The sequence below is a fragment of the Scleropages formosus genome, chromosome 12 (assembly GCF_900964775.1).
Source record: "Scleropages formosus chromosome 12, fSclFor1.1, whole genome shotgun sequence".
Taxonomy (NCBI): domain Eukaryota; kingdom Metazoa; phylum Chordata; class Actinopteri; order Osteoglossiformes; family Osteoglossidae; genus Scleropages; species Scleropages formosus.
Genome location: NC_041817.1, coordinates 17443555 through 17456182, shown reverse-complemented (window position 1 = coordinate 17456182; position 12628 = coordinate 17443555). Strand labels below are relative to the sequence as shown.

General features: G+C 42.3%; 1 protein-coding gene across 1 annotated transcript; it reads right to left on the bottom strand.

The window, feature by feature from the left end:
• Positions 1 to 3389: 3389 nt before the first annotated feature.
• Positions 3390 to 11328, bottom strand: cyp27c1 (cytochrome P450, family 27, subfamily C, polypeptide 1). The gene is made up of 9 exons (XM_018729558.2): positions 11188 to 11328; positions 8866 to 9056; positions 8260 to 8459; positions 7742 to 7951; positions 5880 to 6043; positions 4780 to 4946; positions 4491 to 4569; positions 3904 to 4107; positions 3390 to 3808 (listed from the first exon to the last, which is right to left on the bottom strand). The coding sequence occupies exons 1-9, from the start codon at positions 11263 to 11265 to the stop codon at positions 3692 to 3694; spliced, it is 1410 nt and encodes a 469-aa protein (XP_018585074.1). The 5' UTR covers positions 11266 to 11328; the 3' UTR covers positions 3390 to 3691.
• Positions 11329 to 12628: the final 1300 nt, after the last annotated feature.

Sequence of the window (12628 nt, the reverse complement as noted above, 5' to 3'; positions counted from 1 at the left end):
AAGATGATATTCTATATGTAAAAAGTGGGTTTTGGAAGGGAGCCTCTGGTGCAATGTACCACTAACACGCCCATATGGTGCCAAGACGACTTAAAAAAGAACCTGTTTTTACGTGAGGGCCTTGTGTTTACACAAATATTCATTGTAATATGCCCAAAAATGTGTGGAACTGGCTCAGTATAGAATGAAACCTCCAGCTGCTGTGGTGTATCTGTGTCAGACGTCTAAACCCGACATGGCTGAGACTAATGCTGACATTTTTAGTCTTAATCGGGAATTCTAGAAGTAAAAAAGATAAAAGGAAGTTAACAAAGTGATGTTCACTTTTACCGTTAGATGGCAGTAAAGCGCAGCACTCCGGATGGGAAGATCTGAAATGCAATTACTGTAGTACAGCATAAATACAGTAAAGACATCGGGGAAACACGCGAAAAGTGAGCTGATACTCAATTAAATCGGACAGCACTGGATGAAACACTTGAACTGCATATCATATTTATCTTACCCATCCCATATAATCCTTACTGTATTCAATAGCTCTCCAGCCTCATCCTTAGTTATCCTTATCCTTTACTGACGTCATAATAGGTAACATTTATTTTACTTGGGTAAAATTACAGCTTGTACATAATGGAACACAATAGTATCAGGAGGCAACGATAAATATATAGAGTGATGCACTGTAAAATGAAAGTGCTTGTAAGCCCTTCATAAAATTTTACTATTTTTTTGAAAGAGAGTCCAGTATGCTTTGAGGGTTATTTCTTATCATTTCTTATTATTGCATTTGATATTAAGAGTGCACTGTTGCTTTTAGTGGGTTGTAGTTTCTCACTTAGTAGGCTGGTCACTTCTGCTAGACTGGGTAGCACATTTTGTGAGCATACAATAAAATAATTTAAAAGAATTTAAAAAATATATAAATACTGTTTGTTTTTGTAAGGTAAGAATTAAAACACACCTATCCAAGTCTAGCGTCAGATCTGCAGGGAAAAAGTGTTTTATAGTAGTGTAAACTGATTTGATTTGATTTGATTTATAGGGAGACATGGTCACAAGTAAGGAGTGATTTACCTATGAAATAACTACTTATTTTGGAGTCACATATAGTGGGGACTGCATTTAATTCTTTAGTACTTAGGAATTATTGAGTCATAAACCACATACATCTTCTGATGAATGATTACTAGATTAAGGTGGAGCCACGCTTTTGGTCAGTTTTTTGTATCACTTCAGCTGTCAACATTTTTGGAATGAAAACCTAGGCACACTGTTGGTCCAGTTTGAAAAACACTCTGCTAGACACAGGCAAAAGAAACAAAATTACAATATTTTAATTAATTAGTAGGTCTAACCTCTTTTTCAATGCAATGGGTTGCAGTGGTCTAGAGCCTATCCCACTGGCCAAAGACAGAGGCAGGGTACAACCTGGACAGGACAGCAGTCCATGACAGCAGTCATGACAGCGCAATCAAGTACATACTGAAATCAAACTGCAGTCAGTTTACAGTCACCAGCTCACCTGAAACACATGAACTGTGTGAGGGAACAGGAGTACCCAGAGAAAACCCACACAAACATGAGAACATTCAAACTCCAGATACAGATGGAGCTGAATTCAAACCCACAGCTCAGGTGCTGATGGGTACTAACACCACCCACTGTTACCACCATGCAACCGTGAAACAATACAAATAGTGTAAACTTATTGCAATCTGTAATGTTACAATGTCTGTAATGTTGCTAGACATTTTGAGCCCTATAAATTAACATTCCAGATCTTTCATTAATTTGTTGTTTCTTTTGGTACAGTACACTTTTTATTGAATTATATCAGTTATTTAACTCCACCATTGACGGTCCCAAGCCCAGCTGAGAAAGTAGGAGGATTGGGTGTCGGGCTAACTACCTCACACTGTAAAAATCTTGCCAGCTACAGAAATGCCAACAAGGAAACTACAGTTGGACAGCCCTTGTTGGCAGCTTATGCCCCAGGAGGGGTGGAAGGCAAATAAGTTATCAGTTATTTGAAAACTATACATTTTAAGAGGTTACAGAAATATACTGTCCACAGTCATTCTTCCTGGCACGTCTCGCAATCCACAATTTAGACCATTAAAAAAGTAACAGTCCAAGTCTCTGCATGAGTTAGCATCTTCCACCCTGTGAAATCCTTTACAATTATTAAGATTCACTTTGTTAGATCTTTTTATTCTAGAAACAGCAACTGTAATGCTAACATCCAGGAACAGACAAAAATCAGTTGTTTAGGATTAATGTCAAACTATAAAAAATATGGAAACCAAGCAAAAAGGGCAAGAAAATTCACCGTAACATACAGGGTCCTATGGTTGTATAACTACGAAATAGCATTTTGACAGCTTTCTAGACAGTGTTGATGTACTTAAGTCTTAAAAGACAAATTAAAATTATTGGGTTATAACCTTAACCCATAGTAATGTTTCTTGTTTTTTGGCCCTGTTCACATTTTTCACCAATGTAAATGATACATACATGACTCAATGCTTTTCAATGTCTGCAGTCTCTTTTGTATGATTCATACTATTTACCAAGAAAGAAATGTAAAGCTTTAATCACCTGATATCACCTAGCTTTTGCAGGTGTGACAATATTTCTAATTTGCCCATTTTTCAGGCTGCTGCTCTGTTCGGGTGTGATTTCCCACCTCTACACTAATGGGAATTTCTGCAACATGTTTATTTGCTTGTATTTGCAATCATATGTACAGTGAGTGGAAAAATTAACTATTAAAATCAAGTTATTTTTTGATTGCACATTTGAATGGCAGTACCCACAATTTTCCTTAGATGTAAAGGTATTATGGCATACAATACTGTGCAAAAGTTTTAGGCACTTGGTTGGGGAAAAAAGCTGTAAAGTGAGAATGCTTCTAGAAATAATGCTCTTAATTAATAAATTTCCTACAAAGCTTAATAACCATCCATCGTCAACAACCGCTTGTCCCGAGCGGGGTCATGGAGGGCCTGGGGATCGAGTCCTGCTTGGGGTGCCATCCTGGGTGTGTCCCCTCCCCCTCCAGCCTTGCACCCTGTGTTGCAGGGTTAGGCTCCAGTTTGCCGCAACCCCACTCAGGACAAGTGGTCTCAGACTGTGTGTGTGTGTGTGTGTGTGTGTGTGTGTGTGTGTGTGTGTGTGTGTGTGTATCTTCTGTGTGGTATCTGGAATATTAAGTGCACAGACAGCAGAAAGAATCACAAAAAAACTGAAAGACATTACACAGCTAACAATTAGAAAGTATTTTCACTGCATTTATTGTTTAGTCAATGACATTCATACCAAAGGTTTGACCCATCATTTGTCACTAAATAAAATCTTAATTTCTATGCTAAATCATGTTTAAACAATCTTAGTTCGGTACAAACATACATCATTTGCCTGTATGTGCTGAAAATTAAAATGTCATCCTATTTATACCTACCCCAGAGAGACTCAAAACATAGTATCTATAGCAATTTAACCAAGTACAATGTTAGCTCATGTCTGCCTGTACCTGCAGTTAATTGTCTCTACACGCTACATGTTCAAGGTATTTAGGAAGTCTTTGAAATGTTTACACAGCACCAAAGCTCTAGGTAGAACTCATGTGGCTACTCTGGAGAGATGAGCAGAGCTTGGCCAGCACACCTCTCACCTCCTAAAGAAGCAAGGTCTACTGCCTGTCTACAAACTTGAGGTTGATGGGGCCCCCAGGGCTGAGCAAGCCGTGAGTTTTGGCACGGACCGTCTGGGTGAGAGGGGACACCTCAATACGGAACTTCTGCAGTAACTGTGAAAAAAAGAAAAAATGTATCAGGAGAAATTAATCGGGCGCAATATTAAAACTAACTCGGGGTTCAAAGAAGGAGATTTGAAAAGACCCACTTGTATGATGGCCAGGTGCATCTCAAGTTCTGCAATTCTCCGGCCCACGCAGCTGCGGATACCGTAGCCAAAGGGGATGGAGCCAAAATTGTCCACTCGGTCTGTGGAATTCTTTCGTACCCACCGTTGTGGGCGGAACTCCTTGGCTCCAGGAAAATTCTCCTCATCCAGAGAGGTTGTGTAGTGACACATAGCCAACTGGGTCTGATGGCATGATAGAAACACAGCAGCTAAGAAAGTTTTGTAGATTTGCTTCGTAGTGATTACTCTGTTTTCACAGCAAGTTAAACTAAGCAGAAAGCAGTCAACTAATCTGAATGAAATGGATTTATGCAAGGTATCATCAAAAAGTTCTAAGACTGGCCACTATGTGGCACCACTGTGCCGTACATGCAAATTCTTACAACAATAGCAGTCTTATAACTTATTAACTGTATCACAGTTTTTTTTTCTTAAAAAAAAAAAAAGCACTCAGGAAAGGCTTTATGATTTTAACTTTTGCTACAGATGTGTTTTCAGCAGAGGTTACAACTCTGTTAAGTTTCTATTTATTCTCTGTAGAGAAGTTTGGTCTGACTGAGTCTTACCCCTTTTGGGATGAAGTACCCTCCTAAAACAAGATCCTGCTGTGTAATCCGCCCGTTTCCTGGGAGAACTGGGAACAGCCTGCCAGGAGAGAGGGGAAAAAAAGAAGGCGACGTGTGACGAGGAGGTGAAACGAGATAACATCCCATCATTCCGATTCTGAACACCTCCCACAGAGACACAGTGGTACTGAGAGTTCACTGGAATGTCAGTCCACATAAAGGGGGAGGAAGGTTTTGGCATCATCCCATTATTGTGACTGTATCGTTCTTCAGCCATTCAACGCTGTACCTGAGTGTCTCTTTCACCAGCCCTCGGACAAGGGGTAGGTGTGCAATGTCCTCGGCCACAGGCACGCGATCATGCCCCAGTTTTTTCACCACCTCCACATAAACCTGTTGCTGTACCTCTGGGTGTCGTGCGAGCAGGTAGGTCATCCAGGACAGGGTGAAGGAAGTCTGAATGGGGACCAAGAGAAGGAGTGATCTGAGGTCATGTAACTGCACTGTTAACATTACATCAAATCCATTATGAATCTATATACTGTATACTTATAGAGCCATGTTTGTCACTATACTGTATATTGTAATAGTGAGATAAAGTGCTGATTTGATGAATTTGTTAGAGGGAATATTTACTTCTGACAGCTGAAATTTTGAACACTGTTGCAATGAAGTTTCCAACTCCACAAAGGAATTCACAGGCAAATATTATCAAAATATTACAGCTAAACAAGTACACTGGATGGCTGGCTGTCGAATATATTCAATGTGAAGTACCAAATCAACTCTTTAAAAATCTGTGCAATTTTAATATACTCTACCAGCTTCAGAGTGACAAAGTGATAATGAAGCAGCAGACTCTCTCTTGAAAGTTCATCCAGTGAGTTAACAGATGCAGAAACTCATCAAACATTAACACAATAACCCCGAATATCCAAATATTCAAACCGACAGCAGTGGTGCCAGATGTCATGGGGCCCCTTCCCTCTACCAGCCCCATCCAGTGTGCCCCCTTGACCGATGTACAAAAGAAAAATCAACACCAATGATGCCCATGAATCTGAGAGCACACAACACTGCATGACAGCTGAGGGTCACAGTGGACAAAGAAGTGTCAGATGGCAGCTGAACTTACTGCAAACAAAGCCCCCCTGTTCAGGCCTGACAAAAGTAATACATTTAAAGGAATGAAACCCTGAGAAAGTGTAAGAATGTGCACTATCTCCACCAACCACTCGCTGAGATTCTCAAACCCAGGTTCACTGAACCATGAGCACCATGAACCAAAGCAATCCACTGTTTCCTCTCTACAGTCTGTATCCTGCTCCAGTCAAAACTTTCACTGCTTTTCCCAAAAATCAACGCTTCTCACTTTTCACCCACTCTCACCGTGTCCACTCCGGCCAGCAACATCTCCGTCATGTTGGCATAGACCTGCTCCAGGGTCAACTCCTTGGATACTAACAGGTGGGTCAGCAGCCTGCCTGTCACCCCCTGCCCTGCTGCCACCTGCTCTTGGATCTCCAGAAGCTTCCTGTCAATGTGGATCTGGCCTGCATATGAACACAGGGCCTATCAACACAGCAGTTCTGTTTGTCATCAAGGTGTAGATCTGGAATGTAGTAGAGCATCGAGGGCCTCGGATACTAAAATATAGTTATGTTGGTTTCAGCAGAGATGTGAACAACAAAGAAATCTTCACAGCCAAGGGATTTTTCTCACATAACAATAATTTATGAATCCTGGAACGCTAGGAATAGAGCATATGTAAAGTCCACCGTGTTCAAGTAAGTTTCAAAGCGTCATGTCACATAAAACTGGTACCGTCTCGTAATTTGAAACTGTGGCTATTTCCTATAAAACTGATCCTGTCAGGTTTCGTGAGCTTCATGACTGTTCATAGCTCTCCCTCATCAGCAAGAAGACTACGAGTGTGAACTCAGAATGACCCAGTGAGGTAGCTTACAAGCGAGGACTCGGGCTGGGGTCACACGCTGACCCCGGCTCCCAGCTACCAACAGCGAGGTGCCTGGAATTAACCCATATATAGACATACTCTCCATTACAATCCATGTCTTTAGGTTCAGCAACTGATTTTAAATTTAAACATTTTCCTGTTTAAAAATTGCTATAGCGGAAGGTAATTGACACAGCTATAATCTGTACAACTAAACCAACAACGTTTAGTAATTTCATTGTGTGCTGTATTAAAACAATACCAAAGAGGGTACATTGCTACTGCACAACTAGCCTTGTAAAATTATGAAAGTGACAACACTACAAAAGAACACGAGTTGTATTATTCAGCCAGAGCTTTCTAGTGAACTGTGCATAGCAGAAGTGATGAGATTTGTGGAAATAAAAACCATGCGTAGTGCAATAATCAGCCTTTCTCTCTGTGCTGACAGGTGCCATTTTTACATATATTATTTACAGTATATTGCAAGCATTTCTGAAGACAAAAGGTTCTGGATATTTTCAGTAGTGATCATTATTGTAATATTCATTTCACACTGATATAGGCCACATGTCTTGTGTGACAAAACTGTACCTTTAAAATAAATGGCACTTCATACCTAATTCTGACACAGTTGCCAAGATTTCTAACCTGGTTATTATTCTCTCCAGACTTAGGCCATAGTGCTTCTGACAGGTCCTTACAAAACTCGTAAAGTTAAATGGTCTGCTGAAGGGCTAGCTGTTACAATACTTTATGTGAGATCTGGATCATTTTAATGTGGACACAACTGAACCTACACACACTTTCTGAAGTGCTTGTCCCATTTGGGGTCGCAGGGAGCCAGAGCCTAACCTGGCAACACAGGGTGTAAGGCTGGAGGGGGAGGGGACACACCCAGGACAGGATGCCAGTCCGTCACAAGGCACCCCAAGCGGGACTCGAACCCCAGACCCACCGGAGAGCAGGACCCGGTCCAACCCACTGCACCACCGCACCCCCCACAACTAAACCTACTGCTTTAAAAATAATAAGTATTAGGGTTAAATCTTACATTTTATAGGCCACCTGTAAAAAAGGATTATAGAGTTTTTACTCAATAAAATTTTCACACAAAATGCTTGCCAGGACATGACTGATACGGAGCACAGGTAATTAAAAGTGAGAATGTGCATAAAAGTGTAAGTGTAATGACGGTGAGTTTGGAGGTACCACATATGTAAAGGTATGTACAGGTTCCAACATAACCACATAAATAAACACCTAGACACAGATACCACCTCCTGTGACTTACTGAATCTAAAGAGGCCGTCCCAGGATCTGCAGAACTCCTCCCACGGCTTGGGTACGATGGGCCTTAGCCACTTAGGGATGGCACCAGCGTACATAGTGGTCTTGAAGGAGCTGAACATCAGGTGGAGGGCAGCAATGTACTCAAGGCTCTGCTGTGGAATGTTCTCCTCCAGGCAGCCCAAGCGACACTCATAGAGAATGGTGGACACACCTGGAGCCAACAAGAGCAGCTGAATACAGGCCTGTCTTTAGCTCTGCATCACATCATCATCCATCCCCATATACAACATGAAGTCAAAGACATAGTTGGTTAGGAACCAAACCATCCCTTTTACCCCTAAGGTTGCTGGTTCAAGTCCTGAGAAAGAACTTAATTACCTTGCTGGAAATGTACTTGTTTTTAACTTTCAGCAGTGAAATATCCTGTAGTATATACAGCAAAAATTTTGAACAAGATGTAATTTTATTAAAGTACCAACTATGTGATATAATATTAAATATTTTCTGGTCTTCGTTTACCTTCCATAGCATATTTGAAGAAGAGGTCATTCACATTGATCACGGTCAGCCGATCTGCCTGCTTTGCCCGCAAGATGTAGACTCGACTGATAAGGTCAGCCACTATGGAGTTGACGTCATCCGAGAAAGTGGCCACATCATGTGGATGCAAGACCAGCTGCCTCAGGACACTGCGCATCTGCAGCCATTCCTCCCCCTCCCTGAAGGATGGGACATCATTTCAGCTGGTTTCCAGAGCACCACTTTGAATCTAATGAAAGGTTTGAGGTGGTAATCCTTATTGCTGTCACGGAAGTGTCGCATGGCCTCTTGACATATCTGACTGTCGCTAGGATGTCCCCTCATGGTTTTATAGTCTTTGCGGTCTGCGATAGAACTAGACATCAACCAGGAAAACAAGTTTCCATTAAAAAGGCTAAATAAATTCAAGGTAGCCAATGGAATATGTCAAACTGAATATTACATTTGACCTAATCTCCTCACACTGCAGTCAACAACTTTGGTTGTATCCTGACTTACGAACAGAGTGGAGAGTTAATAATGTCTTGAGCCTTGGATCTAAGAAATGCTGGTTGACCACGGGTGGGGAGGGGGGTACACACTCACGCTGAGATGAGCCCTGTGGACCAGTTCCTCAAGTCACGATACTCTTTCCAGGACTCCATGTTTGCTCGCTGGGGGGCCACACCCTCTGACCTCAAGATCTGAGCCACCATGTCTCGATCAGCGATTGACACCACCAGCTGGGGTCCGAACCGTGACTTAAAGATCTTCCCATACTTGCGACTGTGCTCCAGCTTCACGCAAAAGTGAGAACAATGACAAAAACACCAATAGCAGCTCCTGCAATTTGGCCTGATATGCTGTAAAGGAATTATTGAACTACACAAACATGTGAGTCATGGCCCACCTAGGACAATTTTTAAGAAATACATTATGTCCGATATATGATCACCAAATTGTGAGTAGTTCTCTACATCTGTATAAAATATCTAAACTGTATACTACACAGCAAGAGGAAGAGCAAAATGAGAAAGACATTTAAGTTTTCTGCACATTTTCCAGAACGATATTATGTTTAATGTTTTTCAACAGTGAATTTTGTCCTGTTCTTTGAGAAACCTATGACAGATTGATTTCACTTTGAAACTCAATACTCTCTCAGCCCATCCATGCGAAGCCCCCTAGTGTGGTGAAGGATCATTGCTGTCTGCGACAGGTCAGCTTTATTTACTGGGTATAAAACCTCTGTGAGCAAATACCAATTTCCTGCCAGACCCAGTTCTCATTATTTACCTCCAATGACTGTGATGTGATCTGCGCTAGAATACATGGTCGTCAGATTTATTTGGAAGCAAGACAAATGCACTGTGGTATTACTGGTCTCCAAAACATTAACCAAAGGGATATTAAGTGATGGTCTTTGAGACTTCAGCATTTCACCAACCTAAGTGATCCGGGCATAATCAGTATTGCCTATTCCTGTTTTTAGAGCATGGGGGGGTGCGGTGGTGCTCTCCGGTGGGTGTGGGGTTCAAGTTCCGCTTGGGGTGCCTTGTGACGGACTGGCGTCCCATCCTGGGTGTGTCCCCTCCCCCTCCAGCCTTTCGCCCTGTGTTGCCAGGTTAGGCTCTGGCTTCCCGCGACCCCGTATGGGGCAAGTGGTTTCAGATTTTGTGTGTGTGTGTGTGTGTGTGTGTGTGTGTGTTTTTCAGAACAAAAAAGGCACACTGGAAATTTTTCAAAATACAAATCACCAGTGCCATTTAAAGAGGATAGCTGATTATTTATTCCTTCACACACCATGCTGTGAAAGATACGTTGTTATTGTTATTGTTGAAATAAAAAAATCACTCAGTGAATCTATATACAGTATATTTCAAATAGAGTGAAAAAACTAAAGTAAGATGCTGAAGAATAACATTGATTTAATCTGTCCGGTAACTGAAGAAAGGAAAACAAAAACATTAACCAAATGGTAGAAAAACAAACATCTGGGGATCCAAGAGCCTGCCTGTCCCTCCTGTAAACAGTTATACGATCCCTACCGACTCCCGTCAAAGCTGATTTCATTATCTCACAATGGATCTTTCCAGTTTTACTATGCCTGAGTTTTAATACAGGTTCTGTATCAATACAACTGTAATTGGATGAAACTGAGTAAATGGCTGTGTGAAGGAATGGATGGGTTTCTTCCCAGTCTTCGGAATAAGTCCTCTTTTATGGGTATAATTTGCCAGGCATCGTGGTTTTGAGCTTGATTTTACCCAGGTAGTATTTTCAATGACCATAAGGGAATAAACTTTCCGGCAGTTCAGTGAACAATGAGGTTTCTAAGAGGAGCGCTGGAAACGGCTGGATGTGGTGAACACACTTCACACTTCGGCCCAATGAGGGTATGACAGTTGAAGAGATTGGGAGGCCAATTTTCCCTCTCACATCAATAGCCTTTAACAACTAAACCATACAAATTTAAAGAAACAAAATAAAAAAAGAATAAGGCTACCAGTACACAAACAAAATGAGAAAAAATGTTTCAATAAAACTGTACTACACACACACACACACACACACACACACACACACACACACACACACACACACACACACACACACACACACATTTTCAGAACCGCTTATCCCATGCGGGGTCGCGGGGAACCGGAGCCTACCCGGCAACACAAGGCATAAGGGACACACCCAGGACGGGACGCCAGTCCGTCGCAAGGCACCCCAAGCGGAACTCGAACCCCAGACCCACTGGAGAGCAGGACCCGGTCCAACCCACTGCACCACCGCACCCCCCATAAAACTGTACTATAGAATGAATAATTAAACTAAGCTTGGCATGATGGATTTCTTTATTATTAAGAACGTGTTCGTGGGTGGGACAGCTGAAGAGAGAGGTGAGGTAACTCTGCACTCTACCTGTATTTCGTGGATCCGACTGAATCCGTCCCGCCAGAAGAACTCCACGAGGTTGCTAACGGTGCGCGGTCCCGGCATCCGCTCTAGGCTCCGTGCGCGAGCCGCTGCCACGCGCAGCGCATCCTCCGCGAGCGCCGGCAGCGCCCGTCTCGCGCAGTACCTGTGGAGCGTCGCAGGTCCACAGACCGGATCGTCTCGCAGCCTCCCGCGGCAGAGCGCAAGCGCGCCCCTCCAAAAGCTCGTCCCCATTGATTCCTCCCGTCCGCGCGAGCTGAGCGTGCGCGCTGCAGTGAGCTGGTCGCGCAAAGGAGTTGCGAGACCCCGTGAAGGCGAGCGAAAGGAACGTCAGCGGAACCCCACGAGCCGTGGGTCGAGACACGGGGAGGAGGAGGAGGAGGAGGAAGAGGAGGAGTTCAGAGTCACATAAGGCTCTAAAAATGGCTCGAAATATGTAACTTAAGAAGTCATGAAACGGAGCAAAAAATCAGTGCCGTAGACTAGGACGAGGATCTTAAAATACATCAGTAAGAAAGTGATCAAACGTGCGCTCTGAATTGACATTTCGTCCGTCAGCATCAGAGATTTTAATGTAATTTAATTTTAATTTTAATTTAAAATCTCTGGCTGCTGACGGACGAAATGTCAATTCAAAATTTACATTTTAAATTTAAAGCACTCGTCGTGTCTGCACACATCCGGGTACCAATTCAGTCATTTTTAAACGTAATTCAGTAAAATCAGTGTTTGAAATGAATACGGTGTATAAGTTAGGTGAGATATTTAATTATTAAAATCACATCCAAAAGACCCGACACTGTTCCTGTGGCGTGACAACTTATCTGGCGTCGTGGGAGCTGAAGATGTGATCAATCAATGGAGCTACACTTTGTTACGCCTATTTATTGTCCTAAAGGGCTGCTTTTTATCAAGTTTCACGACATTGATTTGCATTCTTCTTTGATTTTAACCTCCATTTAGTTTTTTTTTTCTCTGTGAATTTAACCTTTACAACAGTGATACTATTAATTATCTGCCTTTAGTGATTTTTTTTAACATGTCTGAGGAGAGCTTAACTGTTCGTCCATTGAATTGTACTTTTGAATCACACATTGCTGCCTCTAAATTGCCTCTACTGTGTGTATGTGTGAATGAGGGTGTACTGCCATGCAATGGACTAGCGCCCCTTCCAAGGTGGACCCTACCATACATCCTATGTTTTTATGATGGGCTGCGGACCACAGTGACCCCGCATTAGGCCAAGCTGTTACTGGTAACGTATAAATGAATAATTTCTTGCAGTGTAATCATTCTCAAGTTTCTGACATTTACATTTATTCATTTAGCAGATACTTTTCTCCAAAGCGACATACATCTCATATAAAATACAATGCGTGTGTGTTATATCAGAGACTTAGATGCAGATGTGTGATTCAAAAATACA

Bases quoted from the DNA above. Each gene is read 5' to 3' on its own strand.
- cyp27c1 (XM_018729558.2), bottom strand. From the start codon at position 11,265: ATGCCGGGACCGCGCACCGTTAGCAACCTCGTGGAGTTCTTCTGGCGG. The intron at 7,952-8,259 runs GTAAACGAAGAC...TGTTGGCTCCAG, and splicing joins CTTCAAATATGCTATGGAAG to GTGTGTCCACCATTCTCTAT. The intron at 4,570-4,779 runs GTACAGCGTTGA...CTCTCCTGGCAG, and splicing joins CTGGTGAAAGAGACACTCAG to GCTGTTCCCAGTTCTCCCAG.